At 41.4% G+C, this 23,369-nt stretch overlaps 1 protein-coding gene across 7 annotated transcripts in view; it reads right to left on the bottom strand.

Moving 5' to 3' along the window:
- Positions 1-23,369, bottom strand: part of LOC117810421 (A-kinase anchor protein 13) — a 142,379-nt gene that overhangs the window by 83,470 nt on the left and 35,540 nt on the right. For 4 of the 7 annotated variants that reach the window (XM_034680254.1, XM_034680253.1, XM_034680252.1 and 1 more), the window contains exons 3-8: positions 17,727-17,880; positions 11,196-11,377; positions 10,480-10,651; positions 4,277-4,460; positions 2,658-2,853; positions 336-2,394 (exon numbers count right to left, since the gene is read on the bottom strand). In XM_034680254.1, the coding sequence (XP_034536145.1) occupies positions 336-2,394; positions 2,658-2,853; positions 4,277-4,460; positions 10,480-10,651; positions 11,196-11,377; positions 17,727-17,880 (2,947 nt within the window). The remainder of the gene's footprint in view (positions 1-335; positions 2,395-2,657; positions 2,854-4,276; positions 4,461-10,479; positions 10,652-11,195; positions 11,378-17,726; positions 17,881-23,369) is intronic. The other 3 variants (XM_034680257.1, XM_034680256.1, XM_034680258.1) reach the window with 1 other exon arrangement.

Consider the following 23,369-nt stretch of genomic DNA (forward strand, 5'->3'; position numbering starts at 1 on the left):
CTTAAGGGTCACTTTAAGCTAAATCACCATTAGAGAGACAATTGGAACCGAAACAGCAGGAAGAATAAGAAACATCTGCCCTTGAACAAGCAATACATCACAGCAGGATGTCATAGAAATAAAACAAAAACCTCAAGAAGCACAATTATGGTGAGCTACATTGCATTTAGCGTTGTGGAGCTGCTGCCATTAATCACCGGTAGGAAGAGTAAATCTGATTTAGCATATTTGTTTAGGAGCAGGACTTTGACAAACATATTGCCCTGTGATGTATGCGAGTGTGTGAAACTAGAACAAACCTGGAGCGGTACCAAAATAAATCACTGTTTGCTCACCTTGACTTGTGCTGTTGTGGTTCTGTTGAGCTCCATCCACTGTGTCACAGATCTCTGGACTATCCGTCGTCTCATTCACAACATGAGATTCACTTGATGCTTCATTGTCTGAAGGGGGTGCTTCAGCTTCAGATGCATTGACATCTACACTGACATCTGCACTGTCTGACAGTCGGGTGTCATCTTGTGATAAGGATGTACTGAAATCAGGTGATGTCTCATCTACCGTCATCTCTGAATCCTCCTGTTTGGGATGCTCCAGCATCAATTGCACATCTCCACTGTTTTCAGAAGGGGCAACTGCAGATTTATCATTTTCTTCTTCACCTGATGGACTCTTGACCTCAGATGCCACATCCTCCAATCCTGCATTCACTTCAGAGTCGCCGGCCTCTGCAATTTCACTTTCATTAAATGTTGGATCTTCCCCACTCTCTGCCAACCCTTGACCCAACAGATCCTCTTTGGAAAGTTCTGGGTCAGATTCCTCTCCTGTCCCCTCAGGACACAAAGCCTCCATTGTGTGGGGACTGGGTAACAGTTGTGATTCAGGCTCAGTGCCAGTCTGGCTGCAGTCTGTCTCTGGCAGTGCAGCGTCAGGGTCCGGCTCCGAGGGGAGCCCTGCATCCATGGTTTGTGAATCAGTGCTTTCAGCAGGTTCTGAATCATTTGGTTCCTCCATCCTAAGTCCTGTTTGGTCCTGTTCCTCATAACTAGCACTGTCCTGAGTGGGGTGAAATATTTCTGTTGTAGAGCTTGCAACAGATTGGAAACTGCTATCATCATCACTAGAGATAGACTGGGTCATCCTGGAGTCCAGATCACCAAGTCCAGAGTCGGGAACCACTTCAGGTGAAGGCTCAGGTGAAGGCTCAGGTGAAGGATCTGTGGGGAAATCTTCCATATTAGCAGCCTCATTACCATCACCATCTGTATTGTAAGGTTCATACATTGACAAAATAGTCCTTTCCATACTGTATCCAGAAGGTTCAGTGACTTCTTCACAGTCCCACTCCTCACTGCTCACTCCTCCAGTGCAAATCCCAGAGTGACAGCCAGTTTCTGGAGCCGAGCCCCACTGCTGCTCTGTAGCATAATCCCCACCAGCTGTTTCCTGGTTTTGTTCCAGGCTGTTTGTGTCTGGTGGAGGTTCCCCCTCATGGAGGCCTTCTATCAAGAGACATGGAACAACAGATTTGGGCTCCTCGATTACATCACCACAGTCTATCAGTGATGGGCTGGGGAGGTCCCCTGGGGCTGATACAGGGTCTGTAAACTCCTCACTCTCTGCCTCCTGCTCGTCTAAAGAGAGGCCATCCTGGGGATCCTCGCTGAGTTTCATCTCCTCCTCCCCAACATGCTCTCCTTCCTGACAGCAATCCTTCATTTCAGAATCAGAGGTTTCAGATACCTCAGAGCCTTCTGACGATGGGGACTGGCCCATGACTAAAGCTTTCGAATCTCCGCAGGGCGTTATTAGATTTGTAGAATCTGTCTCCTCCTCTGGCCTTCCACCATTGCTCTCCTCTGCTTCCTGCTCAGATCTTTCCTCTCCCCCCGTGGCCTCCTGTCCTTCCTGAATCACAGCCTCTTCTCTATCAGTTTCCTCTGCCCGTTTATCACAGCCTGCTGGTGCTTGGATTCCCACAGTAAGGCTCTCCCTTTCTGTCGCACTCTGTGCTTCTTCACACACACTCAAACTCTGGGAGGAAACACCAGGCTGCTCCTTTCCCTGCCTCCTTTTGCAGTAATCTCTCCCAATGTTTGAACTGAGACACACCCAGTCCTCTGGGGGGCCGGGGCCATACTCATGGGGATGTTCCTCTGACTTTTGACTCCTCAAAGACAAAATCCAGGCTCTCTCTTCATTCCCAGTCTCCCCATGTCCACAATCAACACTACCGCTGTTTTCCACGGAGCAGTTTTCCTCTGTTGTCAGATTCAGGCACTCAGATGTTGAAGAAGGCTGCTGTAGACAGGTTGTCTCAGTTTCTACACCATCACAACACTCAGCTGCTGTGTGCAGAGAATCAAACTGCAGCTCCAGTTCAGACACTCCCTGCAGAATACAGAAAAGAAGGAGGATAAACGTTAGCCTTTCCCTCAGAGAAACTAACAGAGTTGCTCTCTAGTTCTTATCAATCGCCAGCTCTGTGATTGCATAAGGTGTTCCACCGGTTATACAAACTAAGCTCGAAGGTTAAAAAAATGAGGGCAGTGAAAAGACAAACAATCCAACAACGTCCAGCAGCAGCCCAGGTACCGGATGAGACCAGCATGGGTAGAAATGGAGTGCTGAAAGGGCAGGGTGGTGTGACTCACCTTGGTATGGAGATGGCAAATCAAGTGTAGCAGCTGCTCGACACTCCTTTGAAGGGTCGGGAGGTCATGGCCCGGGTGGGTCTTCAGTGTCAGAGTGTGTGTGTTCAGCCTGGGAAGGTGGCAGAACACCCTGGCGTCCGTAGAAACTTGCTGGACAGTCTCAGTCCCTTTGTCCGTCTCTGTGTCCGTCTCAGCCCTGCCGTGAAATAAACACTTAGATCATCCTAAAGTGCCTGTAGTGTGATTGGCTAACACAGCACAGTTCTGCTTTCAGGAGAAAGTTTTAACAGTGATGTCAGCTGATCTACACTCCCCCTTTTCTTTGATAATCCATGTGCATTACTGACGTTTTTTTCCTTCAGTTGCTGTGGTTATGTTTAGTCTATTTGAGCAGTTTAGCACCTCATCAATCATCCTATAGCGTTGCTGTCATAGACTTAAGCAGCTAAATGTTTAAAAGTTCCAGATGCTGTTACCAGTCATAAAATAATGCACCTCTAAAACATCCCTTGAAGACTACTCCTATGATAAGCTTTGACAGAAAACGTATCTCCCCCTGCTGCGTTAGCTCAAAGTGGGAACATACAAGCATGTGCAGTGTTTCTGTTCATAAAGTCAGTGCTGGAAAGAGGAGACACCTCCCACTCAGGCAGATCTGTTTGCGTAATGTTGGGTGGATAGCTTTAGCTGCGAGGCCCGGCAGCTGAGGTCACCGGCCAGGCTGCGAGTGACTTCACTTTTCATGAGGGAAATGTAATTACCAACATATAAAGACTGAGCTGTAAGCTGTAAAGCGCATATGGTAATGAGCAAGCTCCCTAAGTGGTAGTTGTCTTTCAGCTTGTGGCATCTTCATTTTGAGTTAAGTGAAAACTATTCTGCAGCAGATAAGTAGAGTGCTTAAAAGACATAAAAGGGGTCCATTTTCACTTTAAACCCTGACTCGGGCTGTCTCCGTTTTTTCATTTCAGTTTAATGTTTCACCATAAAACGCTGAAAAGAATTTGACCTTACTTGTCACTCAGGTATTGTTAAGGAAAGATACCTGACAAGTGCAAATAAAAAACATACAATCCCTTGTCAGTACACTTTGTAGAGACAACGCAGCATTGTGTGTGGATGACAGTAAAGTTAAACATTGGGAGGTGTTTCAGAGACATAGACGATGTAGGCAAGCCTTTTGTGTTGTGTGTGGCTGCTATCTCTCTGGATTCTCTTGAAACAATAGTGACAGCACACAACTTTTCAATTTGCCTCCAACAATCCCGCCGCAGCTGAAAGTACCAACCTGGGCTGCATTGGGCTTTGTGGTGATGTTCTTTGGATTCCTCTATTGTTCACTGAAGATAGAAGACAAACAAGGCTGCCCTAAAGGAACCACACTATCTGTCCTCTGATATATTGACATGAGTCTGTTTGTTCTGAGGAGAGGGCAATGTTCACTGAAACTCAGAGCTAGTATCACTGTCACAAACTTTGGTCGTGGTTTTTCAAGTACTTTCTCTTCTTTAAAGATGTGCTGTTTTTCAGTTTAACTGGAACTGAAAATACATCACAACCTCGCACACTACAATTCAATCAAACATGCCCTGTCACCACACAATGTACTTGATGCTTACTCTGTGAGGAGCTCAAGCAGACGTTCGTGTCCTCGCTGAGCTGCAATGGCGAAGGGGGTGTGGCCTTCTCTGTTAGCCAATCGCAGGGCCTCTCTCGCTCCAGCCCGTTGCAGCAGGAAGTGCGTCACCCGAAAAAGACCTCTTCGTGCTGAGAAATGCAGCAAAGTCTCCTGAGGATCAAGTTCTAAAATGGAGACAGATGACAAGATGCACATAAATAAATTCATAAGGACAGAAATAATCACACAGAGGAAAGACAGAAGACAGCACAAGTTCAAGCAGCCAATTTGTGGCAGGGTAGCCGACATACCGTCACATCCAGCAGCTTGGCAGCACCGTAGTGCTGTCTAATTAAACCAGCACAGGGTCCAGTGAGCTGGTAAACAAAAGACCTCTACACATTTACACACTGAAAAACAGCGTGTCTCTTTCTGTCTTAAACAGTGCAATACATGTATTTTTTTCAACTTCACAAACACTAACAAAGACATTTCAAGTGTTTTTAAACTTACAATGTGTCAAGAAAGCATCACCTATGTTATAACAAAGCTACCAAAGCAAAAACCAATATGAAGCAACATGTGACAAGAACAAAGTTCAACATTTCAGTTCAGCAGAGTCAAGCAGCATCAAGCTGCGCCTATTTTAATTAAAGATCATTATTGACCCGTATATCAAAAAAAACTTTTAATAGCCTCATCAAACACCACCCCCGACAATGACAATAATGGAGACTGATGGGGAAACACAAACACACACACACACACACACACACACACACACACACACACACACACACACACACACACACACACACAAAGGCAGAGACCACCATCTTTCTGCCAAAGTAAAAGGTTCTCAGAGAGACTCCCTTGAAATTAGAGCGGCTGTGAATTATTTCAAAGATCATTTCAAACTCTAAACATTATCTGGGATGGGTTAATAACACATTCCTGAGTCTGCAGGAGTTGCCTCATATTTTCTGTTCATATTAAGAACTTTTAAAGTCCGTCCACAGGCTAATTTATAGTTCATTTAACAGAACGTGAGATAAAGGCTTTGCTTGTTTAGAAGAATTGGAAATTGAGTCGTAAAGTTATACAATGTTATTACGCAACAAAGAGAGTGATTGTGTTCTTCATTTTGAGCACACAGAATACAGAAGAGAAGAAAGAACCCTGTTAAGTTAGACATTGCTCTTGCTAGGAGGATCATATCAGTGTTTGAAAAATCACTGTAGCAGCCAGATCTCTTGAAATGCAGAGTCAATTCACACCGAAGCTCAGGTACATCAAACCAGCTGGTCTGTGGTGATTTATAACAGCAGAAAGTACAGCAGAGAGAGAATACATCTAAAGTAGTGTTGCTGAGTCCAGATTTCTCTGGACAGAGTGTTTCATCACTGCTTGTAGAAAAAGTGTGTTTTATTCTTTAGCCTTTATTTGTTACTGCCTGTGAATGGATGATCTACTCCATCAGTGCCCAGAGCCAAATTTGGTTATTTAATTGAGCAACATATTTTCTTTCAGGCAGACAAAGATAAGTGGATCTAAAATGCAACTTTTATGTGATTAGTCCAAGACTTTTTCTCTTTGCCTTTAGCAGATTTCAGCTACAAAAACATAAATAGTTGAATTATTTTGAGTTCAAAAGCAGTTAAAACCTGCATCAGACATTGAACCTCCTGCTATCCTCACAACAACAAGCACTGGTCAGCACTCACAATGCTGGTTGTGTCTGATGATGAGATGTTTCACTCCATTTACCGGAGACCAGTCTGAACCAGCCTGCCCCGATGAACCTCGAGCCAACTGGTCAAATTTAACGCTCCGATTGGCCGAGCTGGTCCGGTCTGGAATGTGAGGTGCCAAACAGCAGCAGGAAATGTTTTACTGCTGGATTTGATGAGGGTTCCTCCAAGCTGGCGGCAACAATATGCAGGACATTTTTGTACATTGGCATTTGGGGCATCCATGTAGTTACAGCTACTTGGTGCGGTACATGAATCACCAACATGAAGTGGCTGAACAATGTATTGGGTAACCATGAGCAGCTGAAACACTTCACTGCCTCTTGGTTGAAGTCCAAATGGCTAATAGTCAGCCTCACAAGCCCCAAACATGGGGAAGCAGCAATTACTTTCATCATCCATTAATTTGTTGATTATTATGTGATACAGGAATTTAATGTTTGGTCTGCAACTCTATTTTGTGATGCTTGGATAAAGTTTTGCCACTGTCGAACCAACAATATAAACCCATAGATATCACATTAAAATCATCAAGAAGTCATCAAAAGATAAAGAATTGAATCTCTAAAACAGAGAGGCTTTGGACAGCAAATTAATGAGATTTCAGTCTTGTTAGCAGCATAGCTGTAGAGATTGGAATGACAGTTAATCTAAAACTTTGGGCGGCTGAAGGCTCTCGACCCCATGGTGGTCAAGCGAGCAGGTGGGAGAGTGAGCTGGATGGAACATGAAAGTTATTGCGGTAAAAACCAAAGTTGGAGGGACCGGGCAGAAAATGGTTGTGTTTATTCATAAAATAGAGAAATTTACCTCAGAAAGCACTCACCTGTTATTTCTAATGCGACACATGCACACAGTGGCTATAACTCTGGAACCTCAACAATGATAGACACTGCAAAAACCAGCCGCTTCAAACTAAATTGGTAGGATTGTATGTCTATGCATATTAAAAGTAATCCAGTGTCCTTAGAAGTGCTGTTGTTTTGCTGTGCAGATGATCAGCTTAAATTCTAAGCGTTAACTTCATCAAGAGCGAACAGATAAAAATGTGAAGCGGGAGACTTGAAGAGATTGAAAACTGAATGGGATGCATACGGCATATGTTACAGTAACTGCACGGTTTCATTCTGTGGATATGTGACTTAATTTTCGTGACACTGAAAACCCTGGCTTCAGGCTCATTGACCCGAATTAACTGTCTAATCTCATTCTATGGTATACCCCCTTACTAACCATTTAATGCGTGCTTACTATAAAGCTAGCATGATGACACCAGCATTTAGCACAAAGCACAGCAGTACCTGAGTGAGGCCTCAAATAGCTGCAAGATATATGCAGCCTTTAAGCCCAATCAACTCCATATTGCAAATAAGAGGGATGGATATAAGGGACTCAGGTCGTTTACTAAAGAAAGTATTGATTGACGAAGCACCGGCTGCAGATAATTAGATGCTCAATGTAGCCACCTGTTAAACATCAGTAAATTAGCCCTGTGTTGATTGCAGCTCTTCCAGTGGAGTGAATTTTCCAGAGGAGAAATAAATGTCTTGCTGTAGTGAGATCAGTGACTGCTGAGTGTCCACAACAAGACGGATGACTGAGATAAACCACCGCCACCTCCACCTGTGGACTGCTGCCATCCATCAGCTGACACATCTGATAAATGCAGAGCAGAGTAGCACTTCTCCTCCCTCCCTGCAGTTCACCGCAGCTCAACGTCTTGTATTGAAGCGGTGACATATTGTGAAGCAGAGCCTATTAGAGCACACATCACTCACCGCAGCAGGAAACCGCCTTCAACATCAACAACGAAACAACTGACTTCAATATAAAGGAGCCTGAGTGTGTGTGTGTGTGTGTGTGAGAGAGAGAGACAGTGTGTCCTTAAAGGGCTGAACGCTTTCCTCAACAATAACAAGCAATTCTTATCTAATCGGCAGGGAGGTCATTACTGAAAATGTGATTTGATGACTTTTTCTTTCAGGCTCAAACAATAACGAATAAAACATTCTAATCAGTGTGTGTGGACTCTCAATCTACTCTATACACTTATAGAGACTTCAATTTTTGCCAAATTTCCAGCTGGTTCTGCTGGTTTACTCTAATATCCAAGTCAGAGTTAAACCATAAGCTATTATTTTAACAATAGCCCGAGGCAGAGGCCGTGCTCTGACTGCTCCCAAAAGTCTTGTTTACGCTGCTTCACAGAGAGCAATTATCTCACAGAGTTTATCATCCACATCAGCTCGTTTGGCTTCCTTTAACTGATTCAAGTCATCAGAGTCAATGGCTGGAGAAAATTGGTACTTTAATTTTAATAAAAAACTGCGGGTTTGTTTGCTCTGACAAAGCTTTTTCTCACAACTCAAACTGCTGTTTGGCCCCGGGCTGCAGCGCAGAGATATTCTGCTGTTTGATCGTACTTCCAGAGTCAGATGAAAGAAACATGTTTTCATGTTTATGTTTTTTTTTAATATGAGCCATTATCTAAAGAGCACATTGACTTTTGCCTTCGATCTTTTATTGTACAGAGATGTGACTATTACCTCTGTGTATCGAGCATCGCTTAAAGAACATCCCCTCAGTCCTTCATCAGGAAAAAGCACCAAATATGTTGGTTGACAAACGCTTTGATTTCCTTTCATGTCTCCGTGTATTCAGGTGAGTTAGATAAAGAGTTGTTTCTCTGATGATAAGGAGACAACCACTGTGCAATCGTGTTCTTTACATTCTTTCATTCACTGTGACAAAGGAAGCAGTGATCACATCGAGTTGGAGATTTGAAATAGGAAATGTTGAAGCTCTATGTGTGGATAAAAACCCAGGAAAAACAGATTTATGGAAAAATCAAAACAAGTCAAAGTTGACCAAGCAGTTTAGCTTTGCTTTTGGTCAGTGTGTTGTATCTTATCTTCCTGTCTACCACTTCAAATTTCAGAGATATACCTCCGCTATGTTGTCAATATGTAGCAGCTTTACTGTAATCTCCAAACACAATCGCTCCTAACTAAAAAACTATAAAGACATCACTTGTTCTTTCTTTTTCAGAGTCAGAATCAGATTCAGAATCATCTACTGTCATTTTATGCTCTGCACATAAAAGTGAAGAACCAGTTTGGTATTATTAGCCTCTAAAAGCCCTATGATTAACCAGTTAATCAATAATTGATCCTCAAACTGAAAATCCTGTTACTGTAGACGATCCAGGTTGTAGAAGGAAGTAGATCAAGTGTCATTGATGCTTTGATGCTCCACTTTTAAACTTGCTCCTCCTAACACGTAAACACTGTTTTTCTCAGAAATCTGTCCAGGAAATCCAGAAGAACCTGCCATATGTTGAAAATATAGTCATTGAATATAATTGACAAAACTGTTTGCAAGACAGCTCGTCTGCTTATGTGTGTAGAGTAGACAAGTGTTTGGGCTTTGCTTTCAGCTCCATCATCAACAAGGCTTTGGGGGGAAATACAGAAAGTAGCAGTCACATGCCTTACTTTATTTATAATGTCTTATTCTTCTTTCACAAAATGTAAGAAACTGCTTTATTCCTAATTTCTAATTATGATCTACTACCCAGCATATCTTTTGCTTCATACAAGTTTAAAGAGATCAAAGCTCAAAAACTGCTAAATGTTTCCTATGTCAAACGAGTGACTCCTTCTGACTCGTCAAAACTCTCTTCTCTGAATCAGTACTCTCCCCTCTGAAGTGAAGAAGACTAATTATATTAAAGTAATGTGATAATGGTTAAGATAATATGCGATAAGACACGAATAAACATTGGCACATTATTTACCTGATGTCTGCTAGCGGGGCAAATATATCAGCCCATATCAATGGTTAGCTTATATATTGCTGCATCCCTCGAGTGTGATCATTCAAGGTGAGCAAGCTAAGGTTTAGGCAGCTAACTTAGCCCACACAACACATTCATTTCATTGCTGTGGGGGAAAGACTGCACTGTCTTATAAAATAGTCTTTCCCAAAAGTTACAGTAATAAACAAATACAGACAGATGCTTTTTCAACAGACAACCTTAATTTCTAAGACGATGTGACTCCCAACTGTGATTAACACTAATGCAGTACTTCAACTATTCTTTCTCTTGTCTTAATGTGTTCAATTTAATCTGCAACAGCAGTATTTGCAGAAAATAAATAAGCTGCCAGATGAATCTAAAAAGGGTACGAGTTACACTGGAATCACCACTGAGTCAACCAAACAAACACAGAACACACCACTGGTCAGTGTGCATACATTGCAGATCAGTGCTGTTTAACATTATCCTATGCATGGAACACATGACACACAGCCAGAGGTGCCATATGTGTCATTACATGCACTGCAGCTATCATTTTCTAGTATGTTTCTGCAACAGTGCAGAGACAATCTGTCTGACTCTGTGTGTCAGTAAATTACATGCCACACACAGCCCACTGCCCTCCAGTCTCACCAGTGTTGTTGGTTAGTTTGTTCCCCAGTAAACTCCATCCTGGCGGCAGGGCGAGGTGGTGGAGGGCCAGCGCCAGGCTCTCATCCAGGCGTTCACACTCCTGCAGGGGAATCTGACACTCATCCAGCAGCAGTGCTCCATCCAGGCCGTCATCCCTGCCCGCCGTGCTCACCTGTGCAGAGGGTGATTACAAAGATGAGTCAAGTTTTAGAGAGGAAGAGGTGAGGCTTAGTCTGCTGGAAGCACTCGCTTTAAGACGCTCAGCATAAGAGCATTAACTAAATGCCAAAACGTAAGATGTAAATGATGTAAGACACATCCAAATGCATTACTAAGCTCAATTCGGGGCTGTGCTGTGCTGACGAAAAGAAAAGAAAATAATTTTCAGGTGAAGATGTGTTTCTTTAGAAGCTTACATTTGGAGACCTCAGGGCCGTCACATTATATTCCTTGGCAAAGCAAGCTCTTCAACATATTACAGTTTTTTGGATGGTTGAAAAAAAAATCCTTAATTGAATACCAAGGACTGTGACGGAAAGTCTAGACAGGGACCGAACAACAAGATGAGAGTCTTTTGTCTTACTGTCACTTGGCCCACAATGCTGTATCAGTCGTAACCCTGGTAACCACTTTCCTCCTGATCTGTTACAAGCCTCAGCTCCCCTGTTTATTTCACAGCCGTCTTAGAAATGGAAATGACCCGTGCTGTTGCTCACCAGAAACTGTGCCATGTCAAAAGCCAAGTCCTGGACAAAGCTGAATCGATGCTCCGCCAACGGAGCCACGCGACCCAGACAGAGCTTCGGGTCCTCTGACTCTTCGGGGTCCTCTGGGTCCTTGGGGACACTTCGGCTGACTGAGCACAAGGTGACCAACACCACCTCGCAGCAGTCATTTGCTACAAGACAAATCAAGAAAAGGAGCAAGGAGAGAAGGGAGGAAAAACAGGACAGAGAAGAAGGTGAGAGAGGACAAAGTTTACTTTGTGTGATACATTTGTTCTTTCTTAGCATGATGGCTCTTTAAATGTTTATCTCTTAAATAATCACGTGTGTATATGACGACATTATCAACAGGGACTTTTGCAACATTATGATTAGTTGAACAGTTTTGGTTGTCAAAACATTGTAGTGATTTTTATACTAACCTATTAGAAGCGTGATATTGTGATATTGGGCGTTACAGGAAATATGTCCAATACATGACCAGGTCCCACACTTGAGAGTTTAGAATGAACTTGGATATGGATGAGTTTATCCATTAAACCATCTTTTAGTAAGGCAATACTTTGACCCGTTTATCCTTTAGACGGATTCTTGTCATTACACTTTTAAATAAACCTCCTTGTGTCTCCTCCTGTGTCTAAGCTGTAGCGCAGCCACCCCCCACTAGCCAGGGCAATAGACATTAACTGGATCTACAGTCCTGGCTAGTGGGGGGTGGCTGAGCTACAGCTTAGTGTGATAATTCATTTATTAATCTGTGAAAAAAACAAAGATTAGGAAGCAAAGGACCTGATAAGAAGATACTGAACAGCGTGGATGCTAGCTAGTTAAAAAGCTAGCATGTAAAAGAAACAAAAAATGTAGCATTTATTATTCCCCATGAAGAATTATTCATAAAAAAAAAAGTTTGACATCAGGGACAACAGTTAGTCAAGCATGAGTAACTAAGTAACTAAACTAAGTAATTAATAATCAATTTCAAAGCAATAATTAACAGTAACATGCTTCCTGTTCTGATGCCAAACAGGTCAGTCACACTGTCACTGTTAAATATCTGCTGTGCAAAAAAGGCCTTTAGCTCATTGATTTAATTTGTGATCAGCTCAGGCGAAGAGGTTCAATCTTATTAAACGACTGACTTAAATGCGCCACTGTGAATGGTCGTTTACAGAATAACTCGAAGGTCTCCTATATCTCTATAGCAGGTTGCTGCTCTTAAGAACAGGCTGACCAAACCAACTCTTATGGTATCAGTCAAGAAAGAAGTCAATCTAACTGCACTGTTCACTGATCCAAAAAAAGACAACACAGAAGAGAACATTTTGAATGACGTGGAAATCAACAAGAGGGCATAAATATACTCAACAAGGATCCAGCCTTCAAGTGAGAGGGGTTTTTCTTTAAGTGGAAGAATTCAAATCATTTGAAATCAGTAGTGTAAAATAAATCACTCTGCAATACTTTGCCCAAATGCTAGTCGGCAGTGCAACTTCTATGCTAGTCATATTGCCGGTTTCGGTCTTGCTACATTCCCTGCTAGTTTGTGCACTCTGAGTGTATTATCTGAGTGCATTATCTGAGCGTATTATCTGAGCGTATCATGTTGAAGTTGGAGTTGATAAATGTTAAGCAGAAGTTGATCATCGTGCAATTATTGCAAAGAAGAAATACAGAAGAAGCTGGAGGAGAGGTTATGTACGGCCGATATACTGCAATTCCGAAAATACGATGCTACCCAAGTCGACCAATCACAGGGCTTGCAGTCTGTGTTGGTTTGACACATGGTTACATTTGGGGGGAGGTGCACATCAGTCTAGGTGTGTAGCCCCCCTTAAGCCTGATTTATACTTCTGCGTTGAATCAACGCCGGAGGTGTGCGTAGCTCCTGTACCTACGAAGAGGCCTACACGCATATGTAACTACCCGTAGAATCGGCGCGGACCACAAGCCCTGTGTTTGGTCCGCTCAGCAGCATTGTATTTCCCGCATTTACAGCACTTCCGGGATCCTGCTCATCGGCCGTGTATTTCATCTCCTCCTCTCTATTCTTCATGTAATCATGTCTGTATGATAAACAGCAACATGTATCAGCTGTAGATTAACATAACGCGCTCTGAAGCGCTGTGGAAAAGTAAACAGAGATCGTAGCGGGGCTGGAAGCAGGCGACCAGCTGTCGGAGAGACCACACTGCCCTCAAGCTTTTCGGCGGAGAATTGCTGCGCGACGCACAAGTTTGTGGTGTTCATGTCTGCGTCAGCCCTTGCTGTGTAAGGTTGACGCAGAAGTAGAAATCAGCCTTCATTTCAGCCTCTATCTGACGTGCATCATTTCAGCTACTGTCTCTATAAGGCGCTTCAAAGCACTTTGGAACCCTCCTCCACTGTTGCCATACTACAAAGTCTTTGTATTTGCGTTTCTCTATTTAAAATTACACATTATGATACGTGGCCATATGTTTTGTACCCAAAATCTGACCCAGAAAGTTTTGCAAGGGAACCAAAACAACCCCAGCAGTGAAGAACAGACATTCATTTATGATGCCCTTTTAAGGAGATTCACTAAATGGTGATGTCACAATCTGAGCATATCTTGTGTGGCTCTCAAAGAGTTCTGGTATGACTATTTGAACAAGCTGTTCAGAGCAGCCTGCAGTCTCATCCTAGGAATAATCTAACACACGTTTACCTCACAATTTGAAGTTTTGCCCACACTTAGTCCAGACATCCAACATTTTGACTCAATATTTGTTTGTAAATATTTCCAAAAAAAGCACAATACCACCTCTTGAAATAACTGTAAAGTGTGTCTTGACTCAAATGTTGAAAACTGATTGAACAGCAAAATGTTAACATCCCCTCTCCTGGGAAAAACTTTCACTCTGCATGAATATACTCGAACATAACATGAGCTGAGGGATCTTTCTATGAGCAGTTTGCTGCCAACATCATGAATCAACACAGATTTATTCTGTCCAAAATTGAATTTGTTTTCATGAATTCAGCATTTCAGAGCTTATGAGTTAACCACTCAGTCACAACAAAAAGACAACTGCTTACCGACAACATATGAATCATTTAATCTTAACAATATTGTTCAATTAAAGCCAATTATTAAAATAGTCAGCTACAATGCAGTGCAGACTTGCACCACTGACCTTAATCATATCAAATTAACACCAATAAATATCTATTTTTCCAAATGAAATGTGTTAATTATTCTCACTAATCCCTTTTCAGCAGTCTCAGATCATGCTGCACCTGCTAATGAATTAACAACACATTATTTCATCAGCTAACTGAATATTTATGGAAATGTGTTTTCAGCTGTCACAACAAAAAGATGGATTAAAGGGGAACGTAGTCCACATGCGTAGCCGGTGTCAAAACACAACTAGCAGGGGAAACGACTGCATGGCTGCCTCATAAATGTGTGCTGCTGACATCCATGCTTTGAATTTACAGGGCATTATGCGGCTTTCTACATCAATTTGCCTACCCCAAAATGCAAAGTCATACATTCTGTTTTCAGCTTGAAAAAGGAAAGACATAGATCTTATCCTTCTTGCTAAAATATTCCTACAATACTAGACCAAAGTATCTGACCTGTTCTCTTTCATTTAACCTGTCTTTGTCCATGAACATGCTTATTTGAAGCTTTACTTGAATATTAGAGTTTGAATGCCTTGCTCAGGGGTCTCTAAATCCAAGCCGAAGCACAGAATCACTGTACAGTATCTGCAGCTATTCTCCCAGGACACTTGGGAATTCTATCCTGCGACCTTGTGTTGGGTCACAGGGCTGCTCGCTCTGAGCTCTGTGTGTAATCATGAAGGGAGCAGTGAAGCAGAGCTAATCTGTTAGAGAAGAGTAATACCTCCTCCTCCGACCCCCTCCTTCAGACGGCTGTAATTCAGCCAAGCTCTTCACAAGATAAAACTGTTAAATGTGCCCCAACTTCTTTTTCTAAAGTTTTTTCCCCAGATTTGTCTCTTCAGACGGAGTATTAGGCCTTTCTTAACAGTTTGCTATCAGTTTATTGAGGGCGCAATGGATCACATATTTTCATCACAGATCAGGTCAGTTTTTGGATTGGCTGAAAATAGATACTTACAACATAACCTTTCTACTTCTCACTTAGTGATGACTGTCACAGTGGATTTAAAAGTGCAACAAATCCCAATACATCTCCCTGTAGCTCAATAACAAACAGCATCCACAATTTTCCACTATATAGACATTACCACAACTCGACTTGTCAATACAAGCCTTCATATGAATATGAAATTCATTTTTTCTGAAAGTGCTTTAGAAAAACCAGAGTCAAACAGTATTTTGTAAAATGCCACGTTGTTTCTACAATAGTATTTGCTTGCTTTTTACTAAGTACAAAACAAAAATCAGCTTGTAAATTACAAGTTTGCCGTAATCCACAAAAACTGTTATTTTCTCTCATATGAGCTCTGACAGTTTTGAACACCTAACATAAGCACACTGTGTATTTAGTGGAGTGTATCTTTGCACTGGCTGCTCCTGCAAAGACAACAACTATAGAGCATGCATTTTGTGACCATGTATGTCCTCAGCTTTTGGACCAAACAGCATGAGACTGAATCTTCAAATGAGATGGTGATGATGATGCTAGGTCTTTGTAAACAATATTAACAAAGAGCACAGTCTAGACCTGCTCTTTTTAACAATTCATTACTTATAATAAGCTACTGTTGTCACCAGATTGTACATAACATGGACTGAACAACAGCCATCCCGAGCGAAGCCACAATTTTTAGAGCTCTCCCTGGTGACTGGCTGCAGAATAGATCTTAAAGCCCGCCTCTTCCATTATAACAGATGGAACATGGGTCAAACCAGAAAAACAAAATAAAAGGCATATGTTAATCTTTTCTGTGAAGCTTGGTTTAAATTTGTTATTTGATGTTAACAGCATGGTTGATTTACATCTCTTTTGACTAATGTAGACTGCTGCAGCATTCTTTAAGGGGTTAGCAGCGTAGAGGAGGAACTATGGCTGGGCGATAAAACAATAACGTAATTATTGCAATATTTTTCTCAAAATAAATAAAATAAATGTACGATAAAACGTTGATATATTTAAACCTGTAATTACATCCCCCAACCACTGGAAAGGGATGGAACAGCCAATCATGCCACATGGTAAGAGGTAGGCAGGGTTTTAAGATGTTTGAAGCGAAATGTAAACACAGCTGAAACAAGCTACAGGGTCACTGAAGGAAACCCAAAACCTGCCAGCTCAAAGCAGAGTGAAAACATGCTCAATAAGAAAGGCTACTAAACTTCATTGGTGAGGATATTTTGGCTGTTTACTCAGGCCATTAAATCCCAGATACAAGCTAGCAAACTGTCTGGCTTCTTCAACTTTCACTAAGGAGAAAAAAAATCCGCCTTTAAAATGATGTTAAAGAATGATTTGATATGAAATTATCGATATCAACTGATATGAAAAATGTTATTGTGATAACATATTTTTCAATATTGCCCAGCTCTAGGAGGAACCATGCTACAAAAATTTAACAAACACAAACACAAGGGTGTGTTATTATAGTATGGTTATTAAACACACAACCATTGACACTTTAAAAAAAAAAGAACAACATTTATACATGTTTGATCAGCTAAAACATTTTCAGTAAAACCATTTTCTTAGTGTAGTTTTGTGCAAAATGAGCACAACATTCAAAGAAAGACTGCACTGCCTCAGCATTTGTACACCAGATGTCTACTAAGCCTACATGTAGTGAAAGAAGGGCAGCGCTTCAGTCATACACCACCAATGGTTATCACGGTTTCACAAGAATTCTGTCTTTTTTGTCCACTTATCATTTATCATAACATGTGACCCTAACATTTTCTACCCTTTGTTGCTCTTCCCCCTCACAGGAGCTTCCATTGACCTCAGTACTGATTAGATACATTCAATACAGCAAGTAGAAGAGGTGGGATGTGCTCAATAACACTGATGAATGAGCAGACTCTACAAAAAGTTAAATAAGGCTATTTTTCTGTCTCCAAATCACAACATTAGTTTAAAAACTGGCAAAGAGACAATGGATGATGTATCATTTAGTACTGCAATTTTCTTCTGCAGCTATCATAATTCCTGACTGCATTATGTCTTTCTGAGAGTGATGCAGAGGCAGGATAACACACCTTCTTCTCTCATGAATACCTGAAACATTTGTGCATGTTTGATCAACCCCTTATTGTCATTTTGTAAATAGTGCATTAAGGTTACAGGGAATTGACTAACACAGAAGTCTGCTAATACGGTGAAACTTTTTTTTAATTGTTATTATTATTCAACCCACTCTGATATCATGGGTATCTGCAACACAGACTGTGCAATCATTTGACACGGACAAACACGACAGCAGAGGTAAAAATAGCTTCAACACGTGTTAGATGCTGCAGGTGGAGCTGCTTCTCACAGGTCTGCTGGAGGTAACAGTGGAGCTGTAAAGCAAGCTGAGGGCATGGGTAGCTTACCGGGGCAAAGGGCCTGCAAGGTGTCATGACTGCTCTTAAGGGTGCTGGTCAGGTGCCTCTGTGTGCTGCCAGCAAACAGGAGGAAGTAGTCCACACCCTCCTCATCTGCAGCCAGCTCTTCATCAGAGAGCTGCACCGTGATAACACACCGCCCCTGCAGAAGGAGAGAGAGAAGGAAAGACAAACAACAATATGGATTAATATTAAAGGGCCAACCAAGCTTGTTTTATTTTTACATTTCAAAAGTATGGAATTAATGATTGTAGGAAGTTCGACTTTCATGCTGTTTTGTTGCAGCATCATGACAGTTGGATTTATGTCCATTTAAATGGTATACTGTGCACAAAAGGCTCAAGAACCAAATTGCTTACTGGCATATTAATACAGCTGAAACACCATAGTGACAAAACAATCCTATTTATGAAGGATGAGATTCCCACAACTACAGCAAGAAGATTACATTTAAATCTAAATCCTCTTTTGAGTGTAAATGTATGTTTATGGGTGTCCCACTGATTAAATCAAAAGTGCTTAAACAGAGGGAAATCTAATTTCAGTAAGTCACTTTAAGGAAAATGCAGATGTCAGATGTGAGCTGCAATTCTTCACAACTTGATTAGATATCTACTGGCCCTGATGAGCTCACATCCAGTGTTTTTGTGTGGAAATCTCTATGCAGGCTACATGTCTCCTTAGCACCACACTTGCTTAAAATAATAACATAAATGGCTCAAATTAATATGATTCAGGGATGGGTATTTCAAGCAAACTTAGATATATGTATTAAGAATTATTTGAGGATTTTTCAAAAGCCTCCTCTCAGCATACATAAGGAGAAAGGGAGACCCATGTGCATAAAGATGTTTGAGATATGCTAGCTGGGAAAGATTACCTTAACTTTGTTTATTTACTTTAAAGAAGATCCACATAGAACTTGTTGAAGGCTACACAAGTCCTCACAGTACTCTCCAGTTCCGAAACTCACAGTACTGCACCGTTATTACGGAAAATTGGATCTTTCTTCTTCTTTTGTATGATTAATGGCAATTAGCATACAGCCACTGTCTGCGGTTGTACCATATTATAACCAAGCACTGGTAAAAACAATAGAAAAAAACAGATTTCTTAAGATGGGATAATAGCCACATGAACTATTGGAGTCTTTTTGATTAAAGAATATGTGAATAGCAGGTCCTATCCTAATCTGATTAAGAGTTATTGATACCAAAGTGATTCACATCACATCATCAAACACAACAGAAAGAAGCCAGTGATGGAACATGACAAATGTTTCATCTGTTAGCAGCACACGCTCTGTTAACCTGCAGGTTACCCCAACGCTTGACCTGAGTTGCTCTGGACTCTTCCATAGGGGTTTTCCATCTGCAAAAGTTATGTATTGTACACTGCTGTTGTTGTTGTTTCAAGTTGGCTTTGCAGATCCCTGACTGTACATTATTGGGGGAAATGGAAAATCCTGCAGATATTAGCCAGTATCATCTCAGATATATTAAAACACGGCAGTCCAAAAACAATGCCGTGATCAGATGAGGAAGTCGAGGCATTTCTCTGTGCTGCTGTCAGTAAAAGTATCCAGTAAGGGTCTCTTTGAAGAAGACGTCACAGCAGTTTCATGAGGTGTTGGTATAATAATCTCACCTACACTCAAATAGTACCATCTGTGATTCAAAATTACATTCACAAAAGTACATGGTTCCAGAAGATGAGTCAAGGCGAGCTGTACAATGCAGTGCAGCTGAGGCCTCAGCCTTTCCTCCTGAGCATAGGAACACAAGTGCTACACAAAAAAGCTGAGTTCAAAATGAGTACAAATCTTGTTTAGGATTTCCACAGAGTTTAGAAATCAGTGCTGAAAGCTATCAGAGTAACATTGGGAAAGAGTGTCAGTGTGTTCTGCTCTTATTGAGTTCAGACTCCAGCAGCCTGACAAAAAAGAATACGGTTCACTAAAACAATCACTCAGTCCACATAATAAAAATTTGTCTTAATAATGTTGAAGTGACACTTACTGTTTTAAATTCTGAACAAGCTCAGCAGTCCTTGTTACGTTTAAACCAAAAACAGTCTGACGTTACAGAATTCCTGATCTTAGTAGTACCACATAAGGCCCCAAAAACTCTCTTTATTTCCATGTCTGCTTGCATAAGGGACCATCAGCTGACAAGGGTGCTAACTGACCCTGCCTTGGACATGTAAGCTTTAGGATTGTACCAATATATCGGCTCAGTATCAATATATGGCCAATATTCACCCCTGTTGACAGATCAGTCCATCAGCAAACAATGTTGTATCCACCAATTGCAGTGGATGATATCTGCTGCCTGACATGGAAGCTAGTAAGCTCCATGAGCTAGACTACTCTAAGGTAAATAGTTTGTATACAAAAACAGTTTTGTATACAACAAAACTCAAAAATGTTATATGTTTTTTTCAGCTTTTCTTGCTATTTCTACATTTCATTGAATTGTAGATGAATAGTTTTAATGTTTCAAACATTTTTAGAAGGTTTATGTTGGGCTGTGAGTACTAAACATGTTGTTCACTGAGTTTGTGATTGCATAGCAGCTGAAGATACTTCTGTTTTCATTCTGTTTCATTCAGTGATCATTGTTTTCTTTTCTTTTCAGGTGAAAAAAGCTTTCAATTAAAGGTTGTTTTGAAAATGTTGTACTATTGAATTTGTTCTCACTCAAAGACAGTGTAATGATGCCCTGAATTACTTCAGCATTGTTCACTAATGTTTTCATAATAAAGATTAAATTAGGCTCCTGTCCCAGATGGTAGAGTAAGCAACAGTAATTAATCTAAAACAACATCAGTAACAGAAACAGCTATTGGCTAAATTGTTATTTTTAACACTGGAATCGGTATCAGCTCTGGATTTCTCAGTCCGTGTTTTCATTGTAAACTTTACACCACGACCTGTGTGTAGATAGCAAGTTTATATTTGAGACCTGTTTTCTGGGACTCTGCTTCTAAAACTATTTAGTTCAAGTTCAATGTCACCAGCTTGGAGTGAGGGGCTGCTTTGTCAACCTCTGTCTGAAATACATGAACCCTCATTTGAAAATGTATGGGGAAGAGATGTAGATGTTAAAGCACCTGTGGGGAACTCTTAGCTTGTATTGTAAAAAAGCAGTAGCTCCCATCTCTTTGCTGGTTTTGTCAAATGCATTACTCTGCATATGTTTGCAGCAGGAAATCTAAGATAGGAATTTTCAGCAGAGTCCCTGTATTGTTTTCCATCTGACACCTAACCCAGGCACCAGTTTTAGACATTCAATCTAATATCCTATATTGAATATCAATCTCAGTCTGTTCCATTATCAGCTAAATGTCCTCACAAGACTTTCAATTATTGTAAACCACATTATTGTGCAGTCCAAAAAAATAATCTGCTGGAGAGTAGGTTACAATAACAGAAATAAATATAAATGTATAATCTGAGTCAAATTAAAGAAAACAGAGGCAAACTCCAACATCACATAGTAGTCATAGTAAACACGGACTAATAATCAGTGATTTTAGGAGCACAACTGAACTAAAAATCAATTCATGCATATCTTTTCTCAGCCGTACATCCCCTGCTGTGTTAACTTGATCATATAATGTGTTTTGTCAGTGCTTGAGTTATGCAGAGTTTATTATACAGCCTGCTCCTTTACTAAAAGACAGATGTCTTTGTTGTTGCCGGAGCGTTGGGGGGAATAATGTGGAATCATCTGAGGACAAGCTGAGGAATAGAAGAGGCAACAAAAAATAGAGATATTGTTCAAAATTAGCTGTTTTCCACTGGGGGGACTGAGCCAGATGACACCAAGGAGGCATAATGGGACATTTCCTCCCACTTAATCTGACCACAGTCTGGATCTTTTCTGAAACACTGTCCAGCATGAGCAGTCTGAAGTGGCAGGCAGTCGTTGAAGGCTGGCATTGAGGTGAGCTTAACAGTCAGGGTTAAAGGTGCTTCCTCTCCCTCTTATAAAGTGGCAGCCCGCAGCCCTTGTTCCATACAGGAAGGATCAGCGGGTTGACAGCAGCAAAGCTAACCAGCAGCCTTGGCAAGTCTATGTTTGGCAAGCTGCTGTTTCTGCTTCTGTTGTTGCTTCTGAGCAATGTGAGGGAGAAAAATGTGTTCAAAGGCGACCACATAGTCCAGAGGCCACAGGAAGAGAGACAGCCTGCAGGAACTTTCTGAGAGCCACGACTAAATACACTTGCAGCATGAGGGATGCTGGCTTTGCTTTGCTATGCAGGGAGAGTCTCCACTTTAACATGCCGAGCAGAGACTCTGGCGTAAATGAGTTGTAGATGGGTGGGAGCCAGCAGGCATGACATTCCCTCCATTAAAAACTCATCTTTTATCCCGAGTCCAGACTGGAAATTAGGGTTCGGTAACACTGAGCTGATTGGTAACTCAGTGGATTTGTGAGTTTGCACTTCATGTGAGAATGAAAACGTATTAGTGTGGAATACGTTCCACATCCTCACTGTGAACAAAAGAAAACCAGAAGGAGAAATGGTTTCTCTCTGCTGCTGGAGATGTTTGGTAAATCATATCAGGCACAAAGTCTTCCAGCTGTAATTGGCTTATGGCTGCTCAAATGATTGTTGAGGGCCACAGTGTTGTTTCATTTAGTCAAAATTAATATCATCTCTCCATAAATAACATCGTATCTCCTGAGTTCTTTAAACAAGTCAGACAGATTGAGTTACGTTATAAAATCATGTCTGTATAATGTGTCTTCACTCCACTACAGTTCTACTCTACCTCAGAAGTTATCATGGCTTTAACTCAATCTGTGAGCTTTGACTTCCCATGTATTTGAATAGAAATAAGGTGCATTTAGACCAAGAGTTCTGGGGTCTTTTAGCCCCCAGAACTACTTTAGAACTAAAAGGTTCTGTGCCGCCATTGTTGTCTGCGTTTCGACCGTGGGCTGAAGTCCCAGGTAGATTATGCAAATCAGGCCAGTGACGTATGGAGGGGGGAAAAAAGTAAATGCACTACACCACCAGACCAGTAGAGGGCAGTAAAACAAAGACAAATGCCATTCATCACAGATGACACCACAGAAGCAGATGGACAGGCAGGTATCATTATAAGCAACACAACAGTTAGCCTGTTAGCATGGAAGGGACTCAGCTCACGCTCTTTTACATCGTGCTATATTTCATCACAGATGGATTCACTGAATCAACACTTGAGAGGAGATAAGCGCGAGTAGCAAAGATGTTTCAACACGGCTTTAAAATAGTTTTTAACCCAAAAAGCTGTGGTAGAGATCGCTGGTGTTTTGGTTCAAACAGCGACCCTGTTAACTGCAGACTCTCAGCCGGATGCATCCCTCATAAACGCCTTTAGACGATCATTAAATACTTATCTGATGAGGATATTTTGAATCTTAATAAACCAAAAAAACTAGTTTGCATTCGAAGGAGCTCCCTCTGTGTTTCAACAGCTGTGTAAACTCCACACTGTTATGTTCAGCCGAAGGTCTCCAGTTTACAGGGTCACTTTTAAAACTAACACCGGTAGAGACGCATTCACGGTGGGCTGAGAGAAGACACCGTTACAAGCTGCTAAATCAAGTGAATCACAGCTTCTTCTTTTGAAAAGTA

This window comes from Notolabrus celidotus, chromosome 3 (genome assembly GCF_009762535.1).
Source record: "Notolabrus celidotus isolate fNotCel1 chromosome 3, fNotCel1.pri, whole genome shotgun sequence".
Classification (NCBI taxonomy): domain Eukaryota; kingdom Metazoa; phylum Chordata; class Actinopteri; order Labriformes; family Labridae; genus Notolabrus; species Notolabrus celidotus.